The sequence below is a fragment of the Triticum aestivum genome, chromosome 3A (assembly GCF_018294505.1).
Source record: "Triticum aestivum cultivar Chinese Spring chromosome 3A, IWGSC CS RefSeq v2.1, whole genome shotgun sequence".
NCBI classification, from domain to species: domain Eukaryota; kingdom Viridiplantae; phylum Streptophyta; class Magnoliopsida; order Poales; family Poaceae; genus Triticum; species Triticum aestivum.
The window spans coordinates 410,967,041-410,988,651 of NC_057800.1; the positions used below are offsets into that span (position 1 = coordinate 410,967,041).

The 21,611-nt window shown below is 44.1% G+C and overlaps 1 protein-coding gene across 1 annotated transcript; it reads right to left on the minus strand.

Annotated features, from left to right (window-relative positions):
• Positions 1–1,429: 1,429 nt before the first annotated feature.
• On the minus strand, positions 1,430–12,731 carry LOC101290578 (ABC transporter G family member 37). Its single transcript, XM_044484569.1, has 20 exons — positions 12,143–12,731; positions 7,267–7,600; positions 7,101–7,177; positions 6,904–6,957; positions 6,697–6,787; positions 6,262–6,563; positions 5,890–6,171; positions 5,488–5,801; positions 5,186–5,346; positions 4,970–5,073; positions 4,731–4,887; positions 4,359–4,612; positions 3,932–4,264; positions 3,550–3,840; positions 3,388–3,471; positions 3,162–3,295; positions 2,855–3,082; positions 2,578–2,749; positions 2,136–2,390; positions 1,430–2,031 (listed from the first exon to the last, which is right to left on the minus strand). Exons 1-20 carry the CDS (start codon positions 12,590–12,592, stop codon positions 1,759–1,761), a joined length of 4,350 nt encoding a protein of 1,449 aa, XP_044340504.1. The 5' UTR covers positions 12,593–12,731; the 3' UTR covers positions 1,430–1,758.
• Positions 12,732–21,611: the final 8,880 nt, after the last annotated feature.

The window sequence follows — 21,611 nt, forward strand, 5'->3', positions numbered from 1 at the left end:
CTATTCGATTTGGAATTCCGTTTGCTTGCGTCCACCGAACAACAATAGTGCTTTGCTATGGATGTGTGCATCAGTACAGGCCGGAGCGTTGCCTCTTTTGAGAAAAAACCATAAAGCGCTGTGGACGTCACATTCATATTTGTTTTGTCGTTTCAGTTTTATTATGGATTTATGTGAGCGCTTGTGTCTGTGCTGATATCAAAATTAGATACGTAAAGACGGGATACCATGTCGGATCAAAGCAAATGGGAGAATTCATTAATTAATCGGCAGCCACGCCAGCCGTCCCATACCGTCACTATCACCTGGTCCTTTGCTGGCAGAAGACTCTCCCGAGTCTCGTCCGGCACGTGGATATATCTGGGCGAAGCAGAGTGTAGCAAAGAGCCAGGAGCAGGAAATTATGGCGAATGGAGTCGGGTAATAGGGGCGGCACCTGTGTTTGCCTGGCCTTCTCGAGAGAATTGACATCCGAAAGAGGACAGACGACGCCAAATATAGTGACGTGACCTTTTAGGGATTTGCTCCGCAAGTAGTAGTTTATGTGACTTGTATGATCAGTTGCTTTTCTAACTTTTGAACTCGAAAATCTGGAAAATATGCCTGCTTAATGTTACTTTTTGAGTGTTCTCTGTAATGCCATCCATCGTCATCTCTTGCATGGACATGCATGATGTCATTGATGAATCCAGTTCCCAAGTTGGACAAACTAACGGGCAAATTACGAGTTGACCAAACCTAATATAGTTTGAACTAGAATAATTAAAGATACATGTGTTGTAGAGTCTCGAATTAGGCTTTCAGTAACTGAAGAACAGAAATCGAACAAAAAGACGAGCACAAAGGTGCAAAAACTCCGCGAAAACGCTGCCCGGCAGAAGCTGGATTTGATGGCAACAAGAAAACTCTATCGAGAGAACTCAGGGCTTCTTTGGATCACAGAATTAGAAAACACAGGAATTCAAAAAATACAGGAATTTGATGGGATTGTAGGTGCAAAACAGAGGATTGCAAAACAAAGGAAAACTGCAAGAATGGTCATTTGGATGGAACACAAAAAAAACATAGGAAAAGTGCCTCGATCCTACGCGAATCAGTGTAAAAAGAAGATTAGCAGAGTTGGAATGCAATCCATAGGAATTTTGGAGGTGTCACTCCTTTGATCCAAAGGGCTTCCTTAGGAAAAAACCAATGGATTGGAATCCTTCAATATTCCTATGAAAATCCTTCAATCCAAAGAGGCCTTCAAATAGAGATAGTACAATTTCCTGGGCCCATTAGCCAGCCTCTTGGTTAGCAGAACTGATGAGATGATAGTTACCCAAGGAAACATACTCACTGCGGCGCTGCCACTAAGTAATCAAACAAATCTCGAGATAAAACAATTGCTTTGTAATTTTTGGGCAGCAATGGGAAGTTTCACAAGGGATTGAAGAATCAACAAAATTTCTGCCTCCATTAACTCGTCAGAAATGACAACATTACTGGTCGGGTTTACATTCTCCGACGAGAAAAGTAAGTAGCAGTTACTCAGCTAGAGCTGGTAAAGAAGCTGGAGGCTCAACAAGACTAATTAGCCTTTCCTACAAGTCATAGAGAGTAGAGAGCATAGTTGTGCGGAATTTCTACATGCTTGAAATACAAAATAACCTCTATATCATCTACAGAAACAACTATACTTTGTTCAATCCATCCGCACTGGCTGTTGGACAGCAGTATGGCACTACGTACAAGGAATCTGAAAGAATGTCATCCTCCTCATCTTTTCTGGAAGTTGAACCTCATGATGGCGAAACTAAACAGGAAGGCGAACAGCACGGTGAAAGCAACGTGCACCACCGCCACAACCCACAAGAAGTCATGATGGAAACCAAAGTAGTCCGTGACAAACTGGGCCACAGTTATCTGTGGGCCTGGAACTCCCTGATCGAGCGGTTGTTGGATATCACCAAACTGGGAGGCAACCAGTCCGTATAGCGTCCATGCCACCGGGCAAATCCATGAGTACCACCTCCACCAAATAGGAAGTTTCTGAATTAAAAGTTCAATGGATGAGTAATGTGAAAGACAAGGAGCACTGGTAAGTACAAAGTTTACACAAAAGAAATGAAAAATGTATCAAGAGTGTAACTTACAGGTCGGGGGATAAGATATCCTGAGAAGAGGTTCCATACGTTGTAGAATGCTGATGAGATGATAGCTGCTATGCTCTCATTCGGCGTCAAGCCAACAGCCATCATTCCATAGAACGTGAAATATAGCATGGTGAAGTACATGAAGAACAAGTACCACAAGAACTTGGCAACTGTCCATTCGAATCCAATCATGGAATAGACTAGCCCGCCATATATCAAAGCCTGAACCAATACGTACGGAAATTCGATAGCAACCTAGAAAAGGGATAACATGACATTGTTTAGGTTCCAGGATTGAGATAATTCAAGAATGTTGATAAACTGAGCCATGATAAACTGCCAGTTCTGTTACTTTAACCACGGCTGTGACTTCGATTGCCAGTCTCAAAGGTCATTCATACATATGCCATGAAATAGGTAAACCGAGAGTCTAAGAAATTACCTGTCCAAATGCATATGGAAAAGCTGAATACATGCCAGCTGCTCTTTCCCGGTAAAAGACTGTTCGCTCCACCACGACAACTGGTTGAACAGAACCAGAATTTTGCACTCCGATGTATAGTACTGCAGCATACATTGATCCCATGGCATTGAATAGATCCTGTGATCTTCGACTGCATCGCGATATAAGTAAGGCGTCAGATATATCTTACTTGAAGTAGCTACTATATCCAAAGTACAAAAAAAAATGAAGTTATAGTATCAGTTAGGAGATGTACGTTTTACTTCCAAGGTCCCAGAACATCGTTCCGAACATTAGCGCAATGACGATGGTGAAGAGTAATCTCACTGCCGTATAGGATGGGTTTCTCCAATATGACAACTTTTGCTTCCACAAGCAAGCTAGACACTGTGTGACGAATGATCTAGAGTACTGTGTAGGGAAGTTGAGATCACTAGAGCCAGGAGCTGGCATGCTTAGCTCCTTTATGAGTTCCTTGTTCCTTCTGAAATTGCGAAAATGAAAAGTAGTTAGAAGTGTCACTCACGCTACAATGTATATAAATGTCTTGTGGGGAAGCTTACTGATATAGTTCTGATTGTCTGTAAACTTCAGCGAAATCAATACCAAGCATTTCCTCCTGCGCACTAGAGGACACTTCCAACATCCATGTCGCTGGGTTATATCCATCTTTTATCTTACTAATGCCTTCAATTTCCTGAATAAACGTACACAAGGAATGTTCGATGTGATCTAGCTGGCAACAAGAGTTACAAGGTGTGGTACAACTGCTGGTTTTGATCTTCTTACCTCAAAATACTCAATCAAATTTGCTGAATTTTGGCCAACAGGACCAACATAAATTTCTTCTCCCCCTCTCTTCATCAAGAAAAGCTGCAGCCATACATAGTCACTATATGACCTTAATAAAGCTAAGGATAATAACTGAAATAGAGAATAATGAATAACTACCTCATCAAATGCTTCAAATATGTCAATACTTGGCTGGTGGATGGTGCAAACAACGGTCCTGCCAGTGTTAACAGTGTTCCTAACAGTCCTCATCACAATTGCAGCTGCACGAGCATCAAGACCAGATGTTGGCTCATCCATAAAAATGATCGACGGGTTAGCAACAAGCTCCACGGCAATTGTAAGCCTCTTGCGTTGCTCAGTTGATAGACCATTCACTCCAGGGAGCCCAACAAGTGCCCCCCTCAATGATGTGAGCTCTACAAGATCCATGATCTCCTCGATGAACATCTGTCATCACAGTTCAGCCGGTAAGATCTCCAATCAGATGAGAAAAAAGAAATCAAGAACCGGTCATTTGCCTAGATCAAAGCTAACTAACCTTTCTTCTTTCTGAGTCAACCTCTGCAGGAAGCCGCAGCCATGCAGAAAATACGAGTGATTCATATATTGTCACATGTGGAGAATGAATATCATTTTGCTCACAGTATCCCGATATACGTGCAAAGGTCTCTTGCTTCTTTGGATAGCCTGATACGGTGATTTCCCCCTCTATGTATCCTCCGGTTTTCCTACCCGCTAAAACATCCATCAGGGTTGTCTTTCCAGCACCACTCACACCCATTAATGCAGTAAGTACTCCTGGCCTAAAAGAACCACTGACACCCTTCAAAAGCAACAAGCGGTCTTCCGTTACTCCTTGTGCTTTCATTGCCTGCGGATATAAAGCAATATACCTGGGTAAGCAAACTTGGGTAATGGGTATACAATCATAATTGTGCTCTCATGTTCATTGATAGGAAATTTACCTCTGGCATGTCCACCGAGTATTTTGTGTCGTTAAAGGTGAGTGACAGTGGTGTAAATGGAAGTACCATTCTCTTCCTGCTGTCACTAGAGTCCACGCCACTAATCCCCGAGTTCCGGTCACTAATGTGAGATAATTCCAATTCCTGCTTCCTAGAATTCTTTTCCTTATGACCCTCTAGAGCTTTACCAGTTAAATTTGCATGTTTTTCTTTCAGTTCCTCTTCAGACATTGATGGGTGAGCGTCTGTCAATGCTGCAAAGAAAAGAAAGTGGCTACAGTTATTATCCTATAGGTTAAATGCCTTAGTTATAACCTGCAAATGTTGATTATCTGATCCTTGATAAATAAGTAGTTTTGTAAATATACTTACGACTCAAAACTGAAAGTGCTAAGGTGTAGAGCAGGTTGAAGAGGAGAGTGTATCCAACCATGGCACCAAGCCCAATCCAATACCACTTAGCTTCCGTAAAGATGCCACGATTCTTAAGCACGGTAATTCCAATGGTCTCATTTGTTCCACTAACAATCTGTAAAATATGAATACATGTTGAATTTTCTATGTGTGTGTCGTGGTGACTTTGATTTCTTCTCAAGACAGAGGGTACTTACTTGGTTCCAACTGGGCCCCAAAAATTCGTTTGTTGAAATAGCGTTCTGTGCATATGATAGGGGAGATATCCAGTAACCCCAAATCCACCACTTTTTGATATCAGCTGGAAAAGACAAATAAGATGGTACCATGTAAGCAAAAATCAACATTTAGTTCCATCGTTGTCATGTAAAGATGGCAACATTCATTTTATCATGGTCGAGCCAGTAGCTTACGTCTTGCAAGGATAAAGCCACCCAATGCTGCAAAAGCCAACAGTGATAAAGGTCCAAAGGTGTGGGACACAACCATGTCTCTTCCAATTCCAGCAATGAAGCGGAACAGCGAAGATGACATCTGATTGATCGCAAGGAGCAGCAGATACTGCTTAAAGAACCTGAGCACAAGAAATCATTCAGACTTCACAGAGCTAGTTCTTGTGGAGCAATAATTTAAAATACTTGCTCACAAAAATACATAACTGCCTAAGAAGCAATATAATTGTGTAAGCAAATTGATGTTTGCATCAGTGTCATACCTGCTTACACTGGGATCAAATCCAATGACGTAATATGTGGTGAAAACATAAACTCCAACTTCAACAAACGTGATAGGGATCTGAAGAATCCACGATGGTATGGTGTAGGCCCATGCAGGAAAGAAAAGAAGATCCCTCTGCTTGAAGAAGACAGGAAGTTTCATGACGGTCATCGCAAGCTCCGCAAAACCATTAAACATTATCGTGTCGAGAGCAAAGAACAGCGCCCCCAAATAGATTGTTCCATATTCAACATTACGGTGCATGTTTGTACGGAAAAATGTGGTCATCACAATGAACGCCATCAGAGTTAGCTGCAATGATGGAAAGGTTCAGATTGATGCTACCTAATAATCTCCATCCTAATAAATCAAGGAAAACATATTAAAGATATGAACTTACATTGACAGCTTTAAATATGTACATGAATGCATTCCTCTTCATGAGTAGAAGCTCTCTATCAATAGTAGCTTTCAGCAACTCCATCCTGCTGACACCAAACTTTGAAGTGGCCAGAGCAGCAGGGTGGCTTCTGGTCCTATCAAATGGCACTTTAAGCTCATTCTCTATCGACTTGCCCACATGGAAGGAACGGAATGCATCCGCAAATTGCTTGACAGGTACAAAACGATATGGCCTATCACCCCTGTACCAATATTGCTCCTGGTCTTTCTTTGATGTCACCTTTTCAGTTATTCAGAGATTTCAGTACCGTTCTCTTTAAGAAAAAACAGAATCACATCTGTAATAAGAATTTATAGATGAGACACACACCTCCTGTAAAAAGTCAGCAACACCCTTTCTGCCAGGGCATTTGAAGCCCATGAACTCAAAGAACTCGAGCACATTTTCTCGGGGGCCCTGGTACACAACCTGCCCGTCAGAGAGGAGTATAATGTCGTCAAACAAGTTGTATGTTTCAGGAGCTGGCTGCAGCAAGGAGATGACAGCAGTTCCGCCTAGGATATGGATAGTCTGCCTGAGAGAATTCACAATCTGGTATGTGGTTGAGCTATCCAGTCCAGTGGATATCTCATCCATGAACAGAGCTTTTGCAGGGCCAACAAGCATTTCACCTGTGCATTGAAGATACATGAGTTGATTAGGAATTTCTTAAATAAGACAATTTTACTGTGATGAAGAAGGTGCAGGTCTCGGATTGCTGTACAAATATAAAATGAACCTCATTCTTGGTGAAAATATATATACCTGTTGTGACACGCTTGCGTTGTCCACCAGATATACCCCTTAGCATCTCATTGCCTACCAACGTGTCAGCACAAATATCCAGCCCTAGTATCTGCAGTTACATACAAGAGTAACAGACATGAGAAGTCGTCATTCTATTAATACACAAATGTACATAAGAATCATCCTTGCGGTGCTTCAACTGGACTCATAGGTAGCAGACTATACCTTGAGTATGTATTCTGTCACAATACTGGATTCTTGCCCTCCCATCGCTGAGGCCTACAGGGCGTAAGTAATGAAACAAGTGTTAACTAATTTACTGATAAACAAGCCTTGTTCAAATGATTGTCCTCAATCCTAAGCTAGCCACATAAACAGCTTTAAGAAGCATAAAGTGCTCTAAAATGTGATAACATCCTCACCTTCATGTAGACATCGATATCATGATCTGGCTTGATGTTCGCTGCCTTTTCCCTTCTCGCCAGCTCAGTAAGCATCTCTAGAAGAAGCAAAACAGCAAAGCTCAGAGCCTATCGCCATGATGCCATATAAGATAAGCACATTCCCAATAATTAGGCAGCAGCATACCATATCTAGTGCCAACACCTTGGCACCGAGCCGAGAAGGCCAGCGTCTCCCTCACGGTCATCTCCCCGATGTGGAGATCGTGCTGGCTGATGTAAGCGGCGGTCCTCTGCGGGACGAACTCGTCCATCGCGTGGCCGTTGTAGGTGACCTTCCCGGAGACCTTGAGGTCCTTGTCGAGCTTCCCTGCCATGGCCAGCAGCAGCGTGGTCTTGCCGGAGCCAGGAGGCCCGAGCAGCAGCGTCATCCTCCGGGGCTTGATGATCCCGCTGACGTCGTGGAGGACGGTCATGGCCTGCTTCCGGCTGGGGATGACGTGGAGCGCGTTCCCGACGGCCTGGAGCACACCGAGCAATCAACAGACTTAGATATCGAGAAAGGGCATGGTTCTTCCAATGGCGTGGCATGCGGTGGGCGGTGGCGCTGGCGAAACGAGGTGGACGCGCACGCCATGCGCTCGGCGGAATGCCGCAGAGCCGCGCGGCCGATGCGCCAGCATCGCGTGCCATGGTGTGGAGGTCGGACGATTCCGTGGCGTGGACGGGGATGCGGTGGAGGTGGACCCAGGTAGGGAAAGACCGTTGCGGCGCCGTGCCGGTGCCGGTGGCCATCGGCGGAGGTTGCTTTTTTTAGTGAGTGATGATGAAGTCGGGGTAGGAGCGGCAGGCTCCGTTGCGGGCCGAGCCCGGCGTCGCAACGGTTTTGGACTCTTGTTGGGCTACTTTACGCTAAGAAATTTCGTACACTTTTGTCTAAAAAAAAAGAAATTTAGTACACTCCTAAAGATCCCTTTTCTGGTCTAAATAAACATTTATCTTTGGAACAGAAAATTATTAGGACTTGGTGCAACTGAAAGGAGAACGAATTAGGAGTTGAATACTATTATTAGGTGGCGGCTAGGTTTAATAAATCTGGAATTCTGAAGTCAGAGAAAAAGCCTCGAAAGCGAGACACGGTCAGAGTAATATTTTGTGTAGGACAAGTGGCCGAAACGGTAGAAAATATCACGCGCCGAGAGGCGACTCACCTACCGCATTGCTGATTTTTGTCCAAAAGGACCCCTGTCGAACGCTATTGACAAAAAAGACTACCTACGGATAAAATTGTCAAAAAAGATCCCCTCACTAGTGGCGGCAGGCGCGGCAGGTGACACGTGTCACCTGCCGCCACACCAGGAGACGGCGGGCCCGGCCGCCACGACAGGAGGCGGCCGCGCGCGGTATAACAGATTCGGCACAGTGCAGCAGTCGCGACGTAACGGGTGAGGCCAGGTGGGCCACGCCGCCACTGGCTGAGGCGGCCACTGCTGCCCATGCCGCGCCCAGGCCGACAGCAGCATCTTCACGGGACGCGAGGCGCGGGCCCGGCCGCCACCGGGTGAGGCGGCAGCGCGCATGCGGCCCGACAGCCCCTGACGGCGCTGATTTCTACGGCGCTGATTTCTATGACAGCGACCTGACGGCGCTGATTTGGACGGCCTGCTGCAGCGCGTGATTTCCGCAGATGCTTTGTAAATTGGAATCTGATTCCCGCAGCCTCCGTGATTTCCGCTTCTTGCCGACACCCGAGAGCGGTGTAGTTGCTGCGTGTGATGAGACACCGCAATGCTGGAATCCGAGGCTGCGGTAGCTGAGTGTACCTCGTTCTGCCGACAATACAGTGCTCCTCCTCTTTATATACGCACAACCGCGGCTGCGCATACACTCTCTCGAATATCTCTCCTTGCCTTCACTGCCTCTCTACTCTGTCTAAGTCTACAAGAATACACAGAAGGAAATACTTGGTAGCTACTTTCACTCGTGATTTTGGCCGATTTAGAGTTGGTTTTCGAAGATGGTGAAGTTGAAGAAAAGATAGATTAAGGTAAGATCTATCCATTTTTGTTGGTTTTGTTTGCATGCATGATGTTTTTGTTCTGTTTGATTAGTTCCTAAGTGTGTACTCTATGTTGTTTTAGGCATTATTTCAGCACTTGGAGGAGTCATTTGGAGTTTCTGGAGTAGGATTTGCCGTGCTAAGTGAAGTACGAAGGGGGAGATCAAGGTATGAGCTTTGCAATACATGGATTTTTTTGTGATGCACGGTGGTAATTAGTTAGTCATTTAGCTCGTCATTAGCTATGTGATGTTAGTGCTTAGAGGTTCGGAAAAAATTCAAACGACGGATACAACATTTAAACTTTTTTTTTGATAAGAGTAGGTTGAAGATGTTGTATCAATGTTAGTTGCATACATTTGTATTGACATGCGAGAAGCTCTTAATACGGTAATTAAGAAAAAATTACACTGTAATTGTTCATTGCATGTGGTATGATATTTCATGTGGTATGTTTATTAATAAGTCTATGGTTAGGAAATCGTAGGTCTACTTTGTTATGTCACAATAATCTAAATTTTATATGTTAAGATTAGGTGGTAATGTACTTAATGATATATGTAATTAGGTAAAATAATTCATCTTAGTAGCAAACAAGGAGGAGATGACGTGATTGAAGAAATTGTGTTACCATCTTCGCTATCCCTTTTGAGATGATGACCACATACATGCAAGTGCTATTTTCATACTTTTGATAGCTGAAAGAAAAATCCGTGTGTAATATTGATGTTCATGTGATAATAGATTGACTCTGTTCATATATTACTGGTGACGGATATTTATTCGAACTATTTGGACGCTTAATTGCATTTGCAAGCACGTCCATATTGGACCTAAGGTATAAAATGACGCCGTAATTTTGTTAATATTTTTTATATTGATGTACTGTCATGCCGCTGCAAATATTATTATTTGTAAATAAATGAATTTTATCGTATGATATGAAAAACATTATATCATGCCGGAAGAAATTAGATATTTTACTCATATGATATTTAAATGTTATTATCGTAATATTATGTTTAGTGGTTGTTTGGATAGCGAGTACTTACCTTCAGTTTTGTCATAACCTGTTGTAAGGAAATTATGTAGAAAACCATATTTTACTAATAGTCGTTTTTCCAGAAGCTAAGTTTTTGCATGTTACGAGAACTATTTTAGGATATTTTTGGGGTAGTTAGAGAAAAGCAAACAGAGTTTTAGTTTGTTACGCTCGTAGACAAGTTTGAAAAAAAATAGATCTTTAAATACCCGTTAACCAAACAACCCCTTAAAGTCTAAGCAAATGATTCTAAAAACAAACCGAATATTTATAACGAAAATACGGTTATTATTTTAGTCATAAGATATGTAAATGTTGTCATCGTTACTAAATGTTGAGTTACTAATTATTTGAAATGTAAACATGTATGTTGGTGTATGTTGGTTAGGTACTATGGAAAATTTAGTAGTGTACTATGGGAACGTCTTACGCGACGGTTCATGCGGGGTGGATGTTACTAAAGAATCAATGAAAATACCAACAATATCTATTCGTGATGGTTAAACCATACCGGAGGCTTGTCGTACTCTGAAATAGCTACGGCAGGATCTTCCTCATAATTGGCGCACATGAAAAACTTCATGCCCAACCAATCTGAAAAATCCGTCACCTCCTTCACCTTGCAAAGATCGCCACACCAACACCGCAGGACTGCCACCCCAGGAGGCAAACTTGCAGTCTTCATTTTCCTCGGCCTAATGCTTTGATCCGAACAAGGCAAACTCATATCGACTGAAAAAATGTGTACACACTTTGCGCACTGGCGATTTTTAGGATGGCTGGACGAGAGCCTCGGTGTCTTCTTTTATAGGCTCAGACGATTAATGATGGCGAGAAAATAAGCGAGAACAGAGGAAATTAGGCGGGATATTTTAGGATCCCTGTACTGTCGGCACTACAGAACCAAAAGCAGGCATCAGTGTCCATATCCCCGCGCGGAAATCACGCTCTTGGGTGCTGTCACCTCACCTGCAGCAGCAATTTTCAAAGCATGGGAATGAGCGCCATTTGCCACAGTTCTCATGTCGGTCACACTGCAGATTCTCGCAGTGCCGTCGCATCCGCTAACGCAAAAGAAGCAAAAGCCAGAGTGATTCCCGCGCGTGAAATTCGTCGTCCTCCGCGCCTGGGAACCAGCCCTGTTAGCAACAGTAAAATTTGTCCTGGCAAAGCAACAAAACTGACGCCGCACGAGAATCAGCGCCTGAAAAAAAGTACGCGCACGGGAATCAGCGCCTCAAAGCAGCGCTGCCGCCTCACCTAGTGGCGGCCGGGCCCGCTGTCTCGTCGCGCGCGCAGCAGGCCGTGTCGGCCGGGGAGCGACAGCGGCAGCGGTGGCCGCCTCACCTGGTGGCGGCCGGGCCCACCTGACCCGGCCCGTTACGTCGCCGCACGACGAACTGTGCACGCACCGTTATACACCGGGCTGCCGCCTCGTGTTGTGGCGGCCGGGCCCGCCGCCTCACGGCGTGGCGGCAGGTGACACTTGTCGCCTGCCGCGCCTGCCGCCACTAGTGAGGGGGTCTCTTTTGTCAATTTCGTTTGCAGGGGATCTTTTTTGGCAATTCCAGTCGGCAGAGGGTCTTTTTCGACAAAAAATCCCGCATTGCTTGGTGATGAGCCAAAAGCATACAGCTCGCTGGCAAGTTGCAATCGCAAGAAGGGGAAAACAAAGCCCCTACTTGGCTTCAATTCTCGCAGCGTCGCTGTCGAGCAGTGTATATAACCATAAGAAAAACGAAAGTGCACTGTCACTCGCGGAACCAGCGGCACCTAAAGCAGCCCATACTCATCGACTAACTGGCCAGACTGATTAGTTAACGGAGCAGGTCATCATTAACTATGATCAACATGCTTGTTCCAACGGTGCGGAGAAAAACAAAGACAAGCTGAAGCTAAGCCGCCATGGACTGTGGCATCGGTTTTGCAGCGGAACTGAACTTTTTGTGCAGGCGGCTTTACCTCGAGGGTGTTGGTGACGGAGTTGATGAGCGTGGGGAGGCCGCGGTTGCCGACGCGCACCTCGGCCTCGATCTCCAGCTTCTCGAACCGCACCTCGATGGTGGGGTAGTCGATGCCCACCCTGTCCATGCGCTCCTTGAGCTTGAGGAGGAAGTTCTCGTGGTCGTCGTCGGCCGCGCGGACCAGCCGCTCGATCAGCGCCCGGCTCTCGTGGGCGCCCAGCCGCCCCACGTCCACCTCCACCTTCTCCCCGCCGTCCTCCACCGTCAGGATCCCGCGCCGCACCCGGTCGTACGTGGGCAGACGCTCCAGGGCCGCCCACCGCAGCGCCTCCTCGTCGTCCTCCTCCTCCTGGAACCGCGACGACGTCCGCGAGAACACGTCGTCGCCGCGACGCCATAGCGAGCTGTCCCGCCGCAGGCTCGTCACCCGGTGGATCTCTCGATCCATCCTCTCCTTTTTTGCTTACTTACTTATCTTCCTCTTCTTCTTCCGTTGATCACTCCCTCTGCACTGACTTGGCTTAGCTCTGTTGCGCAGCTCCTCCTTGCCTTGCGACAGGGGGCTGTTTTGGCTTGGGGTACGAACTGGTACGAAGGGAGCAGACGAAGGCGTCTCTATATATACGCCCAGGAGAAGAGAAGAGAAGGGAATGGTTGAAGCTGGTGAGGAGGAAGACCACGCCAGCCAGCCACATTATCGAGTTTCGCCTCACCTACCTTGAGCGAGTCCTTGACCTGGACACATTTTGTGCAGGTCCGGTGCACTGTGCGAGCTTGGACCCGGCACGGGATGTGGTCGTCGAACTGCTAGATAATGAAACTGAGCTTTCGAGCTAGTAGCTCTTCATTTTTCACGCGCGTGTTTAAACCCGGGCGGGGGAGCTTCCTGGCATCAGCGGGCCTTTTGTCTCTGCGTCGAGGCCGAGGCCGAGGCGGGCAGTGGTCAACATGCATGTCTCGCAATTATTCGATTCGAGGCTGCTCTTGCGTCTTGCCCCCGCGGTAGGTTCGTTTGGCCAGTGATAGTATGATATTACGAAGAGGGCAGCCGCCTGCAGCCACTTGCAACCGCAGAGTGTATACTACTACGACTACTACTAGTCCCTGATTGTTAATTATAGTGTCTACTTTGGATGGGTGTGGTTAAACAAATCGCGTCCAGCTAGGACGATAAGGCCCAGCGACGACAACGGCGGCTGCGACCGTCGGTTCCTCCATCCAACGGCTCGCCCGAGATTGCATCACCCATTCATTTCGTTGGGGTGTCGACATGAGCAGTGACCGATACATTATTCATGGCCACCCAATCACGTGTAGAAAAGTCTTTTCAGGCGAATTCTCGCCCCAGTTGGTCCAATTTCTCTTCATCCATTGGTTTATCCTATCTTTTCTTACACGTACTGACGATGTGCATTTTAACTAATTTCATATTTTTATCTTGGGTCTCTTTCCCACAGAGAAATTAAGATCCACAATAGGGATTTTTTTAACACGATACATATGCAGATGCTTGTACATAAGCACATACACTCGCCTCATGAACGCACACACACCCTATCTCTATGAATCTCCGAGAGACCGAGCTGACAAATCATATTGAAATTGACAAAGCCGACACATACACCTTCATAGTCAACATGAAAGTTTCCTCTCACTAAACGCACATGTTGGAAGGCATGGAAGAAATTCAAAAAAATGTGAGCATCAGCGTCAAGCGTACGACGTGAACCCTGGTGGGATGGGGATACCACTGTCTTCCTAACTATCCAACCGAAAATTGGTTCATGAAATTTGTTTTGCTGGCAATGCTAGACTACGGTAAGATTGGAGTTTCAGAAGACATGTTCGAATTTTTTAGAGAGAAGGCTCAAGACGAGCCCGACTTTGAATTAATAAAGCCATCAATCAGTTAAGAATTACAACCAACAACAAAAGCCACAATGGCCAAATGATACAAGAGGGGCTGACTAGATCGAAAATACATAGGAGCACTCGGGTGCCCTATACTCAAAAAAAGTTTAGTGATTCAAATTAAGTCAAAAAATCCCGTAACTTTTTATGCAATGACCAAGTATTGCACTCATATAAAAGGATTAGACATGGAATGACTTTTATTGTATCCAGTCAAAGATTTGCCAAAAAAAGGCTAGATACAAGTACTTTTCATGCTATGTTGTCGTCATATAAGGTTGTATTGTATTCCAAAAAAGTTCCGGGATTTTTTGACCTTTTCTAAATTATTAAATTACTTTTGAATATAGGGGGTGGAACACTAGAGTGCTCCTAATCCGCTTACCCGACTAGATAACATACAATTTGATGCACATTGCAAGCACAAAAGTAACTACTCCCTTCGTCCCATAATGTAAGACGTTTTTTGACATTAGTCTAGTGTCAGAAAACATCTTACATTATGGGATGGAGGGAGTAAAAAAGAAGAGCCCTGCTTGCAATCTTGAGGAAATTGGTAATTGGTAGCTGCTCAGTTGACTTGGGAGTAGCGATTAATGGTGAATTGGCCTATTTACTGGATTATCGATGATTAATAGTTAGCTTAAATAGGAAAATGCCAACATATATCTTTTTTATGTATCATACATACTCGCATGCTCTCAGTTATGTAATATACCGAAATATGCTATTGTAGGCATATAAAAAGCATAAATAAGATGTGAAATTGTTAATCCTGACTACTTAGGAACAACTTTAACAATTTTGAGAGATATGAAAATGCTACTTTACACAAACCTTAAGTCTGATCTCTTTAGTGTGGACAAAATCTATCGAAGGGGTTATTGAGATTCCCAATCTATTTATCACATCTGCGCAGGAAATATGTGTTCTTTTGCATAACTTTGGTTTAGCTATGTACTAAAAGATCTGCAAAAAGCTCTACACTCACAAAACCAAAATGGAAAACCAAATATCCATATTGGTTGACTGCATAGCATGCACATTCGGTTATGCTTGATGGCAAACCAACACCCTATAAACATGCAATAATTGCAAAAGCTCGCTCCATTGCAAAAGTTGATGCCTGTTATCAACAAAAATAAAACAACCCAAACCAACAGTTCTATTGATTAATCTACAAATCTTTAATTTGCAGTCTGCTAACCTTAATTAATTATATTTATGAATGTTAGTTTCTCCATCTAAAGAGAGGAAGAAGATGGCAGTACTCCCTCCGTTTTTATTTAGTTCGCGTATTAGCTTTGGTCAAAGTCAAGCTTTGTAAACTTTGACCAATTTTATAAACAAAAATATTAACATATACGATAACAAATCAACATCATTAGATTTATTATTGAATGTATTTTCACATAGTATAAATTTGTTATGGTAAATGTTTATATTATTTTCTATAAACTTGGTCAAACTTTACAAAGTTTGACTTCAGTCAACTCTAATATGCGGAGTAAATAAAAACGGAGGGAGTACCTTGCTTGCTGGTGATGCCATGGAGGAAGAGACTGGGGAGCAGCCGCCCGGAGGGGATGGGCAATGGTTGGTGAGTCAGGCGACGGGGAGCAACCCACGGGAGAGGATGGGGAGCAGTCGACCCGAGGGTGGGGACCAGCCAGGCGACCGGAGTGGCGGGGTTGCTGCAGCGGTTAGCATGGTGGCTAGCATGGGCGAGGGCCTGGCAAGCCGCCAACCAGGTCGGGAGGGAATGGGAGCAGTGGGAGGAGGGTCGAACCCTAGCTATTGAGGAATGAGAGGGGCAAGGTAATCAATGCATTCATGGACATCATCATATGTGAACTTCACTCCATGTCTATTGGATGTTTGGCGCTGCCTATATATACCCCCACCTATTTCATCAACTCTCTTAGAGGAACCAGAGCGAAGCATATGAAGGAAATATGCCCTAGAGGCAATAATAAAGTTATTATTTATTTCCTTATATCATGATAAATGTTTATTATTCATGCTAGAATTGTATTAACTGGAAACATAATACATGTGTGAATACATAGGCAAACAGAGTGTCACTAGTATGCCTCTACTTGACTAGCTCGTTGATCAAAGATGGTTATGTTTCCTAACCATAGACATGAGTTGTCATTTGATTAACGGGATCACATCATTAGGAGAATGATGTGATTGACTTGACCCATTCCGTTAGCTTAGCACTTGATCGTTTAGTTTGTTGCTATTGCTTTCTTCATGACTTATACATGTTCCTATGACTATGAGATTATGCAACTCCCGTTTACCGGAGGAACACTTTATGTGCCACCAAATGTCACAACGTAACTGGGTGATTATAAAGGTGCTCTACAGGTGTCTCCGAAGGTACTTGTTGGGTTGGCGTATTTCGAGATTAGGATTTGTCACTCCGATTATCGGAGAGGTATCTCTGGGCCCACTCGGTAATGCACATCACTATAAGCCTTGCAAGCATTGCAGCTAATGAGTTAGTTGCGGGATGATGTATTACAGAACGAGTAAAGAGACTTGCTGGTAACGAGATTGAACTAGGTATTGAGATACCGACGATCGAATCTCGGGCAAGTAACATACCGATGACAAAGGGAACAACGTATGTTGTTATGCGGTTTGACCGATAAAGATCTTCGTAGAATATGTGGGAGCCAATATGAGCATTTAGGTTCCGCTATTGGTTATTGACCGGAGACGTGTCTCGGTCATGTCTACATAGTTCTCAAACCCGTAGGGTCCGCACGCTTAAAGTTCGATGACGGTTATATTATGAGTTTATGTGTATTGATGTACCGAAGGTAGTTTGGAGTCCCAGATGAGATCAGGGACATGACAAGGAGTCTCGAAATGGTCGAGACGTAAAGATCGATATATTGGATGACTATATTCGGACATCGGAAAGGTTCCAAGTGATTCGGGTATTTTTCGGAGTACCGGAGAGTTACGGGAATTCGCCGGGGAGTATATGGGCCTTATTGGGCTTTAGGGGAAAGAGAGAGGAGAGGTTGGGCGCCCCCACAAGGCCTATTCCGAATTGGACTAGGGGAGGGGCTGCACCCCCTCCTTCCTTCTCTTCTCTCTTCACTTGCCTTGACTCCTACTCCTACTACTTGGAAGGGGGGAATCCTACTCCCGGTGAGAGTAGGACTCCTCCAGGGCGCGCCATAGGGGCTGGCCCTCTCCCCCCTCCTCCACTCCTTTATATATGTGTCCAGGGGGCCTCCCATAGACACAACAATTGATCTCTTGATCTCTTAGCCGTGTGCGGTGCCCCCCTCCACCATAATCCACCTTGATCATATCGCAGCGGTGCTTAGGCGAAGCCCTGCGTTGGTAGAACATCATCATCGTCACCACGCCGTTGTGCTGACGAAACTCTCCCTCAACACTCAGCTGGATCGGAGTTCGAGGGACGTCATCGAGTTGAACATGTGCAGAACTCGGAGGTGCCGTGCGTTCGGTACTTGATCGGCCGGATCGTGAAGACATACGACTACATCAACCGCGTTGTGCTAACGCTTCCGCTTTCGGTCTATGAGGGTACGTGGACACACTATCCCCTCTCGTTGTTGTGCATCACCATGATCTTGCATGTGTGTAGGAAATTTTTGAAATTACTACGTTCCCCATCAGTGGCATCCGAGCCAGGTTTTATGCGCTGATGTAATATGCACGAGTAGAACACAAGTGAGTTGTGGGCGATATAAGTCATACTGCTTACCAGCATGTCACACTTTGGTTCGGCGGTATTGTTGGATGAAGCGGCCCGGGCCGACATTACGCGTACGCTTACGTGAGACTGGTTTCACCGCCGTGCTATGCACACAGGTGACTAGCGGGTGTCAGTTTCTCCAACTTTAGTTGAACCGAGTGTGGCTACGCCCGGTCCTTGAGAAGGTTAAAACAGCACTAACTTGACAAACTATCGTTGTGGTTTTGATGCATAGGTAAGAATGGTTCTTGCTCAGCCCGTAGCAGCCACGTAAAACTTGCAACAACAAAGTAGAGGACGTCTAACTTGTTTTTGCAGGGCATGTTGTGATGTGATATGGTCAAGACGTGATGAGATATAAGTTGTTGTATAAGATGATCATGTTTTATTGAAGTTATCGGCAACTGGTAGAAGCCTTATGGTTGTCTCTTTATTGCATAAGATGCAAGCACCAAATAATTGCTTTACTTTATCGCTATGCGATAGCAATAGTTGCAAGAGCAATAGTAGGCGAGGCGACCATGTGACGACACATTGATATAGATCAAGATGATGGAGATCATGGTGTCATGCCGGTGACGATGGAAATCATGACGATGCTTTGGAGATGGAGATCAAAGGCACAAGATGATGATGGCCATATCATGTCACATATTTTTGATTGCATGTGATGTTTATCTTTTATACATCTTATCTTGCTTTGATTGACGGTAGCATTATAAGATGATCTCTCACTAAATATCAAGGTATAAGTGTTCTCCCTGAGTATGCACCGTTGCGAAAGTTCTTCGTGCTGAGACACCACGTGATGATCGGGTGTGATAGGCTCTACGTTCAAATACAACGGGTGCAAAAAAGTTGCACACGCGGAATACTCAGGTTAAACTTGACGAGCCTAGCATATAACAGATATGGCCTCGGAACACTGAGACCGAAAGGTCGAGCGTGAATCATATAGTAGATATGATCAACATAGTGATGTTCACCATTGAAACTACTCCATCTCACGTGATGATCGGACATGGTTTAGTTGATATGGATCACGTGATCACTTAGAGGATTAGAGGGATGTCTATCTAAGTGGGAGTTCTTTAGTAATATGATTAACTGAACTTAAATTTATCATGAACTTAGTCCTGCTAGTATTAGCATATCTATGTTGTAGATCAATAGCTTGCGTTTAGCTCCCCTGTTTTATTTTTGATATGTTCCTAGAGAAAACTAAGTTGAAAGATGTTAGTAGCAATGATGCGGATTGGATCCGTGATCTGAGGTTTATCCTCATTGCTGCACAGAAGAATTATGTCCTTGATGCACCGCTAGGTGACAAACCTATTGCAGGAGCAAATGCAGATGTTATGAACGTTTAGCTAGCTCAATATGATGACTACTTGATAGTTTAGTGCACCATGCTTAAACGGCTTAGAATCGGGACTTCAAAGATGTTTTGAACGTTATGGACCATATGAGATGTTCCAGGAGTTGAAGTTAATATTTCAAGCAAATACCCGAGTTGAGAGATATGAAGTCTCCAACAAGTTCTGTAGCTAAAAGATGGAGGAGAATAGCTCAAGCAGTGAGCATGTACTCAGATTGTCTGGGTACTACAATCGCTTGAATCAAGTGGGAGTTAATCTTCCAGATAAAATAGTTATTGACAAAATTCTCTAGTCACCATGACCAAGTTAGTAGAACTTCGTGATGAACTATAATATGCAAGGGATAACAGAAACGATTCCCAAGCTCTTCGTGATGCTGAAATCGATGAAGGTAGAAATCAAGAAAAGCGTCAAGTGTTGATGGTAAACAAAACCACTAGTTTCAAGTAAAGGGACACAGGGAAGAAAGGGGAACTTCAAGAAGAATGGCAAGCAAGTTGCTGCTCAAGTGAAAAACCCAAGTCTGGACCTAAGCCTGAAACTGAGTGCTTCTACTGCAAAGGGACTGGTCACTAGAAGCGGAACTACCCCAAGTAATTGGCGGATAAGGAGGATGGCAAAGTGAACATAGGTATATTTGATATACATGTTATTGATGTGTACTTTACTAGTGTTTATAGCAACCCCTCAGTATTTGATACTAGTTCAGTTGCTAAGAATAGTAACTCAAAACGGAAGTTGCAGAATGAACAGAGACTAGTTAAGGGTGAAGTGACGATGTGTATTGGAAGTGGTTCCAAGATTGATATGATCATCATCGCACACTCCTTATACTTTCAGGATTAGTGTTGAACCTAAAATAAATGTTATTTAGTGTTTGCGTTGAGCATGAATATGATTGGATCATGTTTATTGCAATACGATTATTCATGTAAACTAGAGAATAATTGTTGTTCTATTTACATGAATAAAACCTTCTATGGTCATACACCCAATGAAAATGGTTTGTTGGATCTCGATCGTAGTGATACACATATTCATAATATTGAAGTCAAAAGATGCAAAGTTAATAATGATAGTGCAACTTATTTGTGGCACTGCCGTTTAGGTCATATTGGTGTAAAGCGCATGAAGAAACTCCATGCTGATGGGATTTTGGAATCACTTGATTATGAATCACTTGATGCTTGCGAACCATGCCTCATGGGCAAGATGACTAAAACTCCGTTCTCCGGAACAATGCGGCGATCAATTGACTTATTGGAAATAATACATACTGATGTATGTGGTCCGATGAGTGTTGAGGCTCGCGGCGGATATCATTATTTTCTGACCTTCATAGATGATTTGAGAAGATATGGGTATATCTACTTGATGAAACACAAGTCTGAAACATTTGAAAAGTTCAAAGTATTTCAGAGTAAAGTGGAGAATCATCGTAACAAGAAAATAAAAAATTTTACGATATGATCACAGAAGTAAAATATTTGAGTTAACGAGTTTGGCCTTCAGTTAAAACAATGTGAAATAGTTTCACTACTCACGCCACTTGGAACACCATAGTGTAATGGTGTGTCCGAACGTCATAACCGTACTTTATTAGATATAGTGCGATCTATGATGTCTCTTACCGATCTACCACTATTGTTTTGGGGTTATGCATTAGAGACAACTACATTCACGTTAAATAGGGCACCATCTAAATCCATGGAGATGACACCGTATGAACTGTGATTTGGCGAGAAACCTAAGCTGTCGTTTTTTAAAGTTTGGGACTGCGATGCTTATGTGAAAGAGTTTCAACATGATAAGCTCGAACCCAAATCGGAGAAGTAAATCTTCATAGGATACCCAAAAGAAATTCTTGGGTACACCTTCTATCACAGATCCGAAGGCAAGATATTCGTTGCTGAGAATGGATCCTTTCTAGAGAAGGAGTTTCTCTCGAAAGAAGTGAGTGGGAGGAAAGTGGAACTTGATAAGGTAATTGTACCTTCTCCCGAATTGGAAAATAGTTCATCACAGAAATCAGTTCAAGTGATGCCTACACCAACAAGAGAGGAAGTTAATGATGATGATCATGAAACTTCAGATCAAGTTACTACAGAACTTCGTAGATCAACCAGAGTGAGATCCGCATCGGAGTGGTACGGTAATCCTGTTCTGGAGGTCATGTTACTTGACCATGACGAACCTACGAACTACGAGGAAGCAATGATGAGCCCAGATTCCGCGAAATGGCTTGAGGCCATGAAATCTGAGATGAGATCCATGTATAAGAACAAAGTATGGACTTTGATTGACTTGCCCAAAGATCGGCGAGCCATTGAGATTAAATGGATCTTCAAGAGGAAGACGGACGCTGATAGTAGTGTTACTGTCTACAAAGCTAGAATTGTCGCAAAAGGTTTTCGACAAGTTCAAGGTGT